This window comes from Siphateles boraxobius, unplaced genomic scaffold (genome assembly GCF_051911475.1).
Source record: "Siphateles boraxobius isolate OS27281-9 unplaced genomic scaffold, OSU_SipBor_1 3, whole genome shotgun sequence".
NCBI lineage: Eukaryota > Metazoa > Chordata > Actinopteri > Cypriniformes > Leuciscidae > Siphateles > Siphateles boraxobius.
In genome coordinates, this window is record NW_027508919.1 from 7,630,473 (window position 1) to 7,643,353 (window position 12,881).

General features: G+C 39.1%; 1 protein-coding gene across 2 annotated transcripts in view; it reads left to right on the plus strand.

Moving 5' to 3' along the window:
• The window catches only part of rxfp1 (relaxin family peptide receptor 1), a 49,364-nt gene extending 37,766 nt beyond the window's left edge, over positions 1-11,598 (plus strand). For both annotated transcript variants that reach the window (XM_077247699.1, XM_077247700.1), the window contains 6 exons: positions 1,363-1,434; positions 1,919-1,990; positions 3,097-3,326; positions 5,865-6,275; positions 7,510-7,728; positions 11,136-11,598. In XM_077247699.1, the coding sequence (XP_077103814.1) occupies positions 1,363-1,434; positions 1,919-1,990; positions 3,097-3,326; positions 5,865-6,275; positions 7,510-7,728; positions 11,136-11,455 (1,324 nt within the window). In that variant the 3' untranslated portion in view covers positions 11,456-11,598. The remainder of the gene's footprint in view (positions 1-1,362; positions 1,435-1,918; positions 1,991-3,096; positions 3,327-5,864; positions 6,276-7,509; positions 7,729-11,135) is intronic.
• Positions 11,599-12,881: the final 1,283 nt, after the last annotated feature.

Sequence of the window (12,881 nt, forward strand, 5' to 3'; positions counted from 1 at the left end):
CAGGAGGAGAAGGAGAGAGAGAAGAGGGAAGAGAGAGAGAGAGGAAGCTGCTGAAAGGGGTTCGCTGACCCCTGGGCACGCCACCATCTGGTCCTCCGCCAATTGGATGGCCTGGGTCAGCGACGCCGGGCGGTGGCACTGGACCCACTGCGTGGTCTTCCGAGGGAGCCGCGCCACGAAGTGCTCCAGTACCACTTGATCTATGACTTCCTCGACGTCGCGTCCGTCGGCCATCAGCCACTTGCGGCACGCGTCCCGGAGCTGCTGCGCAAAAATGAAGGGTCGGCCAGACTCGCCGAGCTCCAGGGATCGGAACCGCTGTCGGCTCTGCTCCGGGGTCCGGCCGACCCACTGCAGGATGGCGCGTTTGAGGTCTTTGTAGACCAGGAGGTTCCGGACTGGCAGCTGTTGTGCGGCGATCTGTGCTTCTCCGGATAGCAACGGGATCAACCGCATTGGCCAGTTCACGGGCGGCCAGCCCCAGGCCTCGGCCGACCTCTCGAAGAGGTCCAGGAAAGCCTCTGGGTCGTCCTGTAGACCCATTTTGTTGAGAGGCACGGGCGGGGCCCGAGGCCGTTGCTGGTGATGGTGGGGTGGCCCGAACCTCCCGGTCCATCCAGCTCCGGAACAGCTCGCGGTCCTGCTGCAGGGCTCGAAGGAGCGTCTCAAAGCGGCGCTCCTGTTGTTCTTCCATGGCCAGCAACGCCTAATGTTGTTGTTGGTGGAGACCCGCGAGCGCGTGGATGACATCCGCAAGTCTGGACTGTCTGGCGGCGGCTTCTTCTTCCATCCCGGGTTTCGGCACCAGTGTAGTGTTGGTTCAGTGTGGGTGTGATGGAAGAAGACAAGGGTCGGCGTAACTGGGACTCGTACACGATTTTATTAACAGAGTTTTTGAACAGGAAATATGCGCGAGGTGCGCCTTCACCATAGAACACTCTATAGCAACGTTCAAACTCTCTTTCCAATATTAAATTAGCTCAGTCCATTAATTCTCAGTCCATTTCCGTGCACGAGCACCCATTCCTTCTCCTTTCCCGTCTCTCACTCCAGCCGGCTTTTATGCGATCTCCCCACGCCAATTACTGCAATCAGAAACAGGTGATCGTGATTTTGCACTTGACCTACTTACCCACCGCTCGGCTCCGCCCTCTCTCTCCGCTACAGACTCCGCTAAACCACGCCCCCCTCGCCACACCGACCAACACCAAAAGACGCTGACAAGGGTAACACACCGATCCGTCAAAACCTGAAGGAGTCTCTTTTGCCGTCTGTCAATGCAGTGTGAATTGGCTTTTGCACAATATTTCATTTTATATTTTGTGATTTTTCAGTTGACTCATGCCTTTTATTTGTCTGTAGGAATATTTCATATAACCCTATCATGGACCTCCAAGTGGACCACTTTGACAAGCTGCATAAGTTAAAGTCACTGTAAGTCGTCTTATAATTTTCTATAATGATGAACTGTAAGGTTTTGAAGCTGAAATAGAGGAAGGCTGAAGTTTGTTTTATAGATGCAGCAAGTAATGTTATCCATTTTGTAACTTTCCACAGTGAATATTGACTAAACTAAGACACACACAAACCCTCTTCCCCTTTTATACCTCTCCGAAAAAAAAGGCACATTCACATGAGACACCACAGGAAAACCTTGCAATTATAATAATGTGCTGTTTGCGGGCCACTTTCAGCACAGTACAATGGTCTTACCCAAACTTCACGCGGTGAACATTGCCTTCGTCTCTACTCAACAGCACAAAAACGATCTGCTTTTAGGTCATGCTTCAAAGGCTTCCAGATAACATCTTGGGCACAAAACTGCATAGTTGTAGGAAAAAGAGGTGTGAATACTGAAATGCAAATGATGGTGGTTTTCTAAAGAGTGAACCCTGAGAGAAAGCTTTTTGTGTCACAGGAGCATTGAGGGAATCGAAATTGGGAACATCCACAGAAGGATGTTTGAACCTCTCAAGAACCTGACTCACATGTGAGTGCTGCTTTTTGAAAGTTTTAATATCAAAATGCTTTAGATTCTGCTTGCTCAGTTCCTGAAACTTGATTGAAATCTCTATTTTCTAAAGTTATCATTGAGAATGATTCGGTTTTTAATGTTTAAATAAAGTTTTGAGATTGATGTTCAAGATATTCTGATTGAAATGCCTAACTGAACATCTCTATAATTATTCGTACTTTAAAACATTAAACAAACGATGGCAGATGGAGATGTTTTGTAATGTCTGGAATATCCTCATTAAAAAAAATCTAAAGACAAACTCTTTAGTTCTCATCCCAGAAATTGACTCTAATATTTTGTATTCTATTAATTATTCATGGTAATCATTTTCTCCCATGGCCTGGTGTAGTTATTGGGAGTGATTACGATGTATCGCCTGAAAACGTGAAAAAAAAACATGCAAGGGTGTTTGGAATATATATTGGAGTGTTTGCAATTCCCTTGTCAATCTTTCCAGCTACTTGAAGACCCAGTGTTGTGTCTTTCTGCTTTGCACATCTTGCAGTATATAAATTACACTGTGAAAAATGAGAACACTCAATGAATTTTGCAAGTAATTATGCTTCCTCTTGTGCTTTTTTTGTTGACTGTGAAATTCAACAAAAAAGAATTGCTTTTTGGTTCTATATCAGTTCTGTTCAGTGTGATTCTCTTCTCTCGTCCTTTGGCTTCCCCTTTATAAAAACCTTCTCACCTAGGACAGGTTGGTTGACAGCAAAATGCGGTGATAGATAGATAGATAGATAGATAGATAGATAGATAGATAGATAGATAGATAGATAGATAGATAATTAGATAGATAGATAGATAGATAGATAGATAGATAGATAGATAGATAGATAGATAGATAGATAGATAGATAGATAGATAGATAGATAGATAGATAGATAGATAGATAGATAGATTTTTTACTGTTAAAATGATTTAATCTTTTATCTCTCAAATTCGATGGATGGATGGATTCAGACTTGACACTATTTGAGCATAGATGAATCAATATTCGTAGCCATGTCGTGACAGGACCGGAATGATGATCTGATTATGTTTGTCATTTGTGCTTCTTTCTTTTTTCTTTTCAGCTACTTTAAAAAGTTTCAGTACTGTGGCTATGCGCCTCACGTCCGCAGCTGCAAGCCCAACACTGATGGCATTTCATCTTTCGAGGACCTTTTGGCAAACATCGTGCTGCGTGTCTTTGTCTGGGTTGTCTCGGCAACGACATGCTTCGGCAACATCTTTGTGATCTGCATGCGATCCTACATTCGCTCGGAGAACAAGCTCCACGCCATGTGCATCATCTCTTTATGCTGTAAGATTAAATGCAAAATACCATGCAGTGTCATTTTAAAGTGTGACTTAAGTGTCCACTTAATTCCACTTTGTCTGAATAGATTGGACACTTTACACAGAGTTTAAGGTTGCAGTGCACTGCTCATCATCTCCTAGCAAAAGCAATTTCACACATAATTAGTCTCATGCAACTTTCTTTTTTGGTGTTTTTAAAAAAATCGAAATACTATGGAAGCTTGTTTCCACCTCAGAATAAAAAAGGTAATTGTGTATTTTTCTTACAAGTTCATAAAATTATCCAAAAAAGTAATCAAAGTAATAATAAACTCAAAATTGCAAGAAGAATTGTGAGAATTTTTTTCCCAAAATTTTAAGAAATAAACAAGCAGTTTTGAGTTCTAAAATCTGAATTGCAAAATAAAAATTTGCAATTCTGAGAAAAATATCAGAATTGTGAGATAAAAAGTTACAATTACCTTTTATCTTTTTTTTTTATTATGTGTCGGAAACAAGATTCCATAAAATACTGTTTAGCCTAACATTGATTAACCGCAAAGTGCTTTGTGTGATTCAAGATTTCTCATTCAGATAAATTTAGAGAAACAGGCTGATAGCATGAGGGCAATTTTTAGCTGGCCAACAGCATTCAGAGTCTGTTTTTACCCCGGCAGTGTTCACTTTTGACTGAAGTACCACCACGTCCCACTTTTTATCGCACATATGAGGTCACCCATTCAAACTGACCACTGATGGATGAAGCAAATGCTGTGTTTCATTAAAACTTTCCTAATTCATAGTGCGCACACTATAGCCTTTTCTCATAGGAAATCACGAGCCATGAAAAGAAAAGCAGTTCTTTAATTTCTGTCCTTTGATATGGGCTAAATAAGAGGATATCAAAGTTGTGCACTGGGCATCTGTATGCTCCAGAGACCGCTGCCATGGGCAGTTCAGATGAGTGTGTAGCCTAATTCAAAATACATGGAAATCAATTGTTCAGAGTGTTCACTTTGAAGTGTGGATGACAACACTTAGATGTAGCAACATTTACAGGTTTTTTTTTTTTTACATATATATTTCAGTCCTTTTTTACATTCACCTACTAACATACACTGATCAGCCACAATCTTAAAAACCACTTGACTGAATGGCTTCACTCGCATCTTTCTCCGCTGCCATTACTGAACTACAACTCAAAATATTTATAAATGATCATATAATAATATATTTTATTTGTGTATTCTACTTGTATACATGCATATATACACTATTGTTCAAAAGTTTGTGTTCAGTATGATTTTTTAAGGATTTTTTTCTCTTATGCTCACCAAGGCTTAAATAGCCTTACAATAAAGCTTTAAATAACTATTTATTATTTTATAATTAAATTTTTAATTAAAATAGAATAATTAAATAATAAAAATAAAAATTTATAATTAATATTTATTTATTTATTTTAAAATATTTTAAAACATAATTTATTATTTTGATAACAGAGCTGAATTTTCAGCATCTTTACTCCAGTCTGCAGTGTAACATGATCCTTTAGAAATCATTCTAATATGCTGATTTGAAATAGATACCCTTAATAATATTACAAACGCCTTTACTGTCAGTTTTGATCAATTTAATGGATCTTCGCTGAATAAAAGTTTCCACTTGTATTATCGTTAAAGCTGCTTTGAAACAATATGTATTGTGAAAGCACTATACAAATAAATGTGAATTGAATTGAAAAATACCACAACATGTGGTCTGGGGCCTCATTTATAAAACTGTGCGTAGGATCCTTACTAAAAGTGTACGTGGGCCAGAAAGCTAAAAATGGCCTACTCAAAAAAATATTCAGACTTATAAAACCATTCGTACGCCAGAACCTGCGCAGAATTCACTTTATAAATACCAAGCTAGCGGAAGATTGTGCGCACATCCGTCTCCTCCCCGAAACAACCATATATGGAGCTTACAACGCCTAGTTTTACTATGCATATGCTCATCTGCATATCATTTGCTTATGATTATTCATCCACATTATAACATGTTTAACGGTACAAGACATTAGGAAAATATGAAATGCGGCTGTGCTGTCACATTAGTTACATTAATAAAAAGTAGCCTATTCTTGCCTTGTTTTTGAATAAATAAATCAAATAGTGTAGCATACATTTCGGAGAAGAGTGAGACGTGGAAAGTGGCAGACTGGTAACAAAGTCTTTTTAATAAAGGATTTCATCAAGTTTTTATTATACATTGTGCTTGGTTGATGCAACCTGTGCTGCAAAAAAGAAAACTGTTTTGTTGTGTCAAAAAAACAACAACATTCTAATATGTTGGTTAAGTTTTTATTTATTTAAAAATATTAATATGTAAATCAATAAATATTTTAAAAGAATAGTGCAGGTAGTTGGAGAAACACACACTCAAACATGAAACTTTTTTTCCTTTTTTTTATTAAAGCTGTATTTCCTGAAATGTAAAATACATAAGTAAAAAGATGTGTTAACCTCATCCGTATTTGTCTAGCTTACAAGTTCATTCTCTGTTCTGTGCTACACAGGTGCAGATGGTCTGATGGGTGTCTACCTCTTCATGATTGGCGCTTATGACCTGAAGTTCCGAGGCGAGTATAACCGTCACGCTCAGGCCTGGATGGATAGTGTACCCTGTCAGGTGATTGGATCTCTAGCCATGCTGTCAACAGAGGTGTCAGTGCTGCTCCTCACATACCTCACCCTGGAGAAATACATCTGCATTGTCTACCCGTTCCGGTACCTGACCCCTGGCCGCAGACGCACTGTTACCATTTTGGTTGTCATCTGGATCTTGGGCTTTATTATTGCTTTCCTGCCACTGGTCTTTAAAGGGGTTTTTAAAAACTTCTATGGAACCAATGGGGTTTGTTTCCCTCTGCACTCTGAGCAGCCAGAGACTCTCGGAGCCCAAATCTACTCCATTGTGATCTTTCTGGGTATGTGAGAATCCCTTAATTTTGTTGAAAATATGTTCTTTTGGACAACTGTCAGGTTCTGGCAATAAAAAGCTCAGGCATTTTCTCCACAAAATAATACATTTGATGATTCTGTATAAATCTTTTAAGACAGACATACCATGAGCTCTGAGGTTATTAATCAACAAAAAATACTTAATTTTCAACTTTAAAAAATTCTGTGTGTGTATATATTTCAGCATATTTATTAATTTTATATATATATATGCAATATTATTAAATTTAAAATAACTGTTTTCTATTTTAAAGGTAGGGTAGGCAAACGAGGAGAGGCTAGCAATAGCAAGCTAGCTTTGAAAGCATAAGATTCCATCCTCCCTTCAGAGTGTCTCCAAAGCCACACCTCCTTCAAAACACATGAACACACAGCAGAGTCGGCAAAGCATCACGAAAGACTGTGTTAAATTACCTCATGTCTCAAAGTAAATAACATTACAATAATAATGAACGTAAACAACTTACAGAGGTATGGAAATACATGTTGACAGGAACGAAGGACATTGTATCATTGCATTCAGACCACTTCTATTATTGATTACTATCAGGATGTGAAGAGAGTTTCAACCAGTATATAAAAAAGTGTTTATAAAAAATTGCCTACCCTACCTTTAATTTTTTTTAAGCAGCCATTACCCCAGTCTTCATTGTCACATGATCCTTCATAAATCCTTCTAATATGTTGCTTTGTTTTATTTATCTATTTCAAAATATTCATATATAAATCAATCAAAATTTTATATTTATTTTATTTTGATACATAATTTACAGTTAGAGAAAGACAAATTATATTAAAAAAAATTAGATACAGTCTTTTGCCCTTTTTCCAGATTCCCCCTTCAAACATTTACTTCTATTTTTTTTTTACAAGCTTTCCTGTTTTAACAGCAGTCAGAGTTGTTGGACTCTTTTGTTCCTGGTTGGGAAATTGTCAATTTGATAGAGGTCATATCGAAAGGTCTAAATTTAGATTGGAAGAAAGGACAGCAGGGAACATAGGTTATTGAGAGAGCATTGAAGAAATTTGGTGGGGTCCAGCAAGTCCATTCATTTTAACAACAACTTCATCTTTTTTGACCTGAAAGGTGTTTAAAGTGTATTGTTGTGGTGCTTATGTTTTGTATTGAAGTCATCCTTAACATGGATGAACAATTTTCACTGTTATGTCATTTTAAAAACATATCCTGATTCCAAATAGGTCTCAATCTGGTGGCTTTTCTCATCATCGTTCTCTCTTATGGAAGCATGTTTTACAATATCCAGAGAACAGGAACACAGACGACCAAATACACCAACCACATTAAGAAAGAGCTGACCATTGCCAAACGCTTCTTCTCCATTGTCATCACCGATTCGCTGTGCTGGATTCCCATTTTCATCCTCAAGATTCTTTCTCTAATGGAGGTCGAAATCCCCGGTAAGTGCCTCGCGAGGCCATCTGAAGTCTTCAGGGCTATTGATTTTTTTTTAGGATAAGTCTGAAATTGAGCCAAAGCAGAATCTTTTTTCAGCTTTTTTAAATTCATCATGCTCTTTTATTTAACTTCAGTGTCTATAAGTATTGAAAAGGTTAAAGGGGTCCAAACATGTCCAAGTAACAGAGAGGGCATGCAAAACTTTACTTGACATTAAAATCCAGGGCTAGAAAAAGTACAGTGTACTTGTGCTTGTACTTGTCTCTGTACAGTGCTCTCCCTCATGTTGTTACAGACCTGTATGCATTTCTTTCTTCCATGGAACACAAAAAGGGACATTTTCAATAATAATTTTATTTTGCATATAATCACAATGAATGATGGCTGGAGATTTGAAGCTTCAAAGATGATGCAAAAGCATCATAAAACTGTCATAAACATAGTTCATATGACCACATTCCAATCTGAAGTGATATTATAAAAGACAAGCGTAACATGACCAATAAGTTGCCACCTGTTCTATACATTACACGCAGAAGACAATATTCCTCCGCCCAGGCGAGCAACCACCAAGAAAAGGTGTTAAAACCAATTCTCGCCCAGGACAACTGGAAGCTGCTAGGGACTGGAAGATGCTGGCTTATCTTGATCAACGGCTTATTTTTCCACCTGAGATTGCCACCACTAACCTACGACCAGATATTGTTTTGTGGTCTGGATCAGCACACATTGTTCAACTGATAGAGTTAACAGTGCCATGGGAGGATACAGTAGATGAGGCATATGATAGGAAGAAACTGCGGTATGCTCAGCTGGCCACTGAAGTAGAACTGCGAGGAAAGAGAGTCCGAGTTTATCCAGTGGAAGTGGGTTGTCGAGGATTTGTGGCACACTCCACAACCCGGTTCCTCAGAGACGTCGGATTCAGTGGCCAAGTGTTGCATCGCACAGTAAAGAACTTATCTGAAGCAGCAGAGAGGAGCAGCAACTGGCTGTGGTTGAGACGGAAAGATTCTAGCTGGCTGTGTACAGGCCGCCACGCTACGGTTTCGTACAATTCTTGAAAAACTTGAGTCAGTTGGTTTATTTGTATAGTTTGCATAGTAATTACAGTTACGTTCCTGTGTATTTTGCGTGAATGAGGATTGGTGTTTGGACAGATATTGTGTTTTACGGTAGTATGCCATGCGGAACCGTTACCACTGACCGCTTTAGCGTCCGCAGTGGGGCTCGACAGCCTTAGTCAAACGGGTTGGCGCGTATGGTCGGGTTGCGGAGAGAGAGATTGTGGTTTGGCCTATGAGGAAGGAGCAACCTCAGCAGCAGGAAGGATGTAAAGGTTAGTAAGCTGGGCTGAGTTGAGTAGGGGACAGAGGGGGGTGACTCTGGGACGCCAGAGTCACTGTCGAGCCCTCTTGAGGTGTCGTGGGCTAGTCGACAAAACACTGAGGACGGAAGGTGCCCACTTGAAGACCCTAGAGATGTCCCCTACTCAGCTCAATCCAGACGGTTGTCATGGGGAGACCGCACTGTGGTTGCAGCCTTTGTGTGTGCTGAAGCGCAAAATACACTGCAGCTATTAATATCAGACAGAAGGAGATTCACATCACCATATGTAAAGAAGCGTAAATGGATGTAGTAGGATGTAGTATAGATTACTGTAAAGCTACGTCTTAGTTGGTGCTTATCTTGGCGAAAGCCGAGTACAAATCAGCATGAAGTTTTAACATCTACTCTCGTGCAATGGAAATCATAGATTTGTATGAGAAACTCCAAAAGAGTTGTCATTCATTGATGATCTTCCCCTCCTTAGTGAATACCTGCTAAAACTGAATGAATAAAACATTCGCACAGATTTGTTCACAAATTGGACAACTCTACTTCTTTCATGAATGACTTGAATATCAGAATATCAGTTCCTCATGCAAAGCCGTCATATGTCTTAAGAAGACTTTTTTCTTTTTTTTTAATATTCACCTTTTGTGTGGCACTGAAGAAAGCAAGTCTTAGGAAGTGTTCACACTTGGCAGGTTTGGTTTGATTAAAAAAAAACTGTTGCTAATGCTCCGTTAGTGCGGTTCATTTGAATAAGTGTGAACGCTGCCATCCGAACCCCAGTGGACACCAAACAAGGGGCCGAGACTGCTGAAAAGATGGGTCTCTGTTCGCTTCCAAACCAATTCTAGTTCGGTTTGAATTAAATATAAACTCAACATGGACCAAAGACATGTAAACGAGACAAAAAAAAACACAAGATGCGACCATAAAAAGGACAGAATGCTCAAGCATACCCGTTTTTCCTCGTCATAGTCACGATGTGGGCCATCATAGTTCAGCACAGGCATCAGATCTGCATCTCCTCATAGCAGATCTTCGTTTGTGTGTGTGATGGAGGGATTCCTGCCACTGTTTTGACTCTTGACTCTTATCTCTATTTTATAAGCTCTTCACGAGTTTTCAGCTGGTCAAAATACCATGAAGGCTACGCACATACTCTGCATATATGTTGTAAAAGCCGATGAATCAAGTTGTGAATGTATCATTATGCCTTTAGGTTCGGTATTAAAAATGCCAATTTTAACGCTAAGTGGAACAGGGCTTTTCCTTTGGTCTGGACCAAGCGAATTGAATGAAGACTCAATTTTGTATTATTTAATATTATAATCAGTTGTATTATCTTGTGAAGTGCACGAGAAAGACAGTAGATTGCATGAACATGTGGGGGAGTCAGAGACATAGTATGTGGCAGTGTAAGCTTCAACGCATATGTTGACTTAACGATTCGCTATACAGTACATTCCATTTTAAATAGAAACCAGACGTTACTCTGGTAATGTCAGCAGCATATAAAACCCAAGAGAAAGCTGTAATGAAGACCATCTCTCCAGAAAATTGTCTTTCTCTCCTATGTCTCGACATAAAAAAAAAAAAAAAAGAGATCTCTTGGCAAAATAACTGGTCCGGTCCTGTGAATTAAACTACAACGGGGAAAAAGCTTAATTTCCGAGTCTACACTTACTACAAGTGTGAACACATCCCACAGATTTTGAACTGCATGAGGGTAGATAATTACTTTTTTTTGATGAACTTTGCCTTTAAAGTATGTTCGATATTCAAAAACATTTAATGCTCTCTTCATTCACATAATATTCATCAATGGCTGGGCAAATGACTCTGTTTCACTTTGATTACTTTCTAGGACATTTAAATGGAATATTATAGTTTTTGTTCCCATCCTCTCTTTGAATTATGATATTTCCAGAGATAATTCATGCCCAGTTGAGAAGTGGACTGCCTTGTTGAATATGATTTTTCAAAGAAAAGCAATCAGCAAAAAAATGACATGAGATATCAACCCTCAATGCATAATTTTCCTCCCCATTACTCTTCTGAATTGAACCCTCTATAGGAACCATCAGCTCGTGGGTTGTCATCTTCATTCTGCCGATCAACAGCGCTCTGAACCCCATCTTGTACACGCTGACTACACGGCCCTTTAAAGAGACACTGCTGCAGGTGTGGTCCAACTACAGGCTGCAGAGACCCCTGCTCAGCAGCCATCCGCCTCATCTACCTTCCTTTACCTGGCAGGAAATGTGGCCTCTGCAGGAAAACAGCCACACCATTTGCTCCCCGGACTACCTGGCACATCCATCTGAAATGTCACACAACTCCGGGACCACCCAGTTACTTCACGTGGAGGGGCCAAACGGGACAGATGTGGTCTGATGTGGTCCTGCCATCGGCATCCGACAGCACATACATTAATTTAATTTTGTGGATGTCTCCATGCAGGGATAATAATGATGCACTGAGTGTGTGTGTGTGTGTGTGTGTGTGTGTGTGTGTGTGTGTGTGTGTGTGTGTGTGTGTGTGTGTGTGTGTGTGTGTGTGTGTGTGTGTGTGTCTGTGTCTGTGTCTGTGTGTGTGTGTGTGTGTGTGTGTGTGTGTGTGTCAATGACAAAAAGAGACTAAGACAGTGAGCAAGATGTTTGCAACCCCTGCTGGTTTGTGCTGGTCTAGCTGGTTTATCAAAGGAGAACTGCTGGTCAAAGTGATTGTTCAGGCAAAAATTCTAATTCTAATTTACTCAGCCTCATGTCATTCCAACTCGTTTGATTTTCTTTCTTCTGCAGAACGCAAAATAATATTTTGTGTGTGTTTTTGTCCATAAAATGAATGTCAAATGGGTCTAAAACAGGGCTTTTATAGTTAACTAAACTAAAACTAAGCCTATAAAAAAAAATGTTACTTGAAATTAGATAAACATTGAATAAAATACAACAAAATTAAGCTGATTTCAGATTGCAATCCATCTTTCCAAAGTTTCCAATGCAAACTTTCTCATAATCATTTAGCTTATCTTGGTGTACTGAAATAACAATAAAAAAAAAAAAATAATAATAAAAAAAATCAAAAGTTTTTTTTTATTCAAAACTATATAGACATTAACGAAAAACGAATAAAATGACATACAAAACTTAATTGCTAACATTTTAACTAAATTAAAATGGATTGTATGACAATAAAAATAAAAATATTTAAGTTCAAAAAGGATATAAAAGAAGCACCTTGGATAAAACCACTGGAGCGCTGAAACTTTTGGACCCCACTGACTTTCATTGTATAGGCAAAAAAAGCTGAAAAGCAAGAACATCGTATAAGTTTGTAACAACATAGGTTAGCAAATGTTGACTGCATCAGCACACAAGCATCCAAAATACAACATACAGCTAGTGGCCAGCAAAGAGGATCTTTTCAACAGGGACATAACAGCACAATTCATCTGATTGTATTGTATTGATAAGCCATTGATAAGGCTTAATCAGTTTGTTTACAAGTAGTGACTCATGCAGGGTCTTAAAAGACATGGCTGATTAATATGTTTTACCATCAGCCTGCGATATACATTCAACTTTTGCCCCTGTCTGTTGTATTGATTAACATCTTGTCTTTTCAATGTGGTGTGCAGCTATTCAGTGTTTAAAACATGTTTCTTATCCATCTGAAAATGTGTGTAGCATGTAAATGACTGCTGCTTTTTGTATAAAATGTATATTGTATAGAATTATTTTTATCTAGCCAAAGGTTCGAGCACCAAAGGTTCTTAACAAATGTTGTAGGAGCTCTTTGGTTTCCATAGGACATATCATTA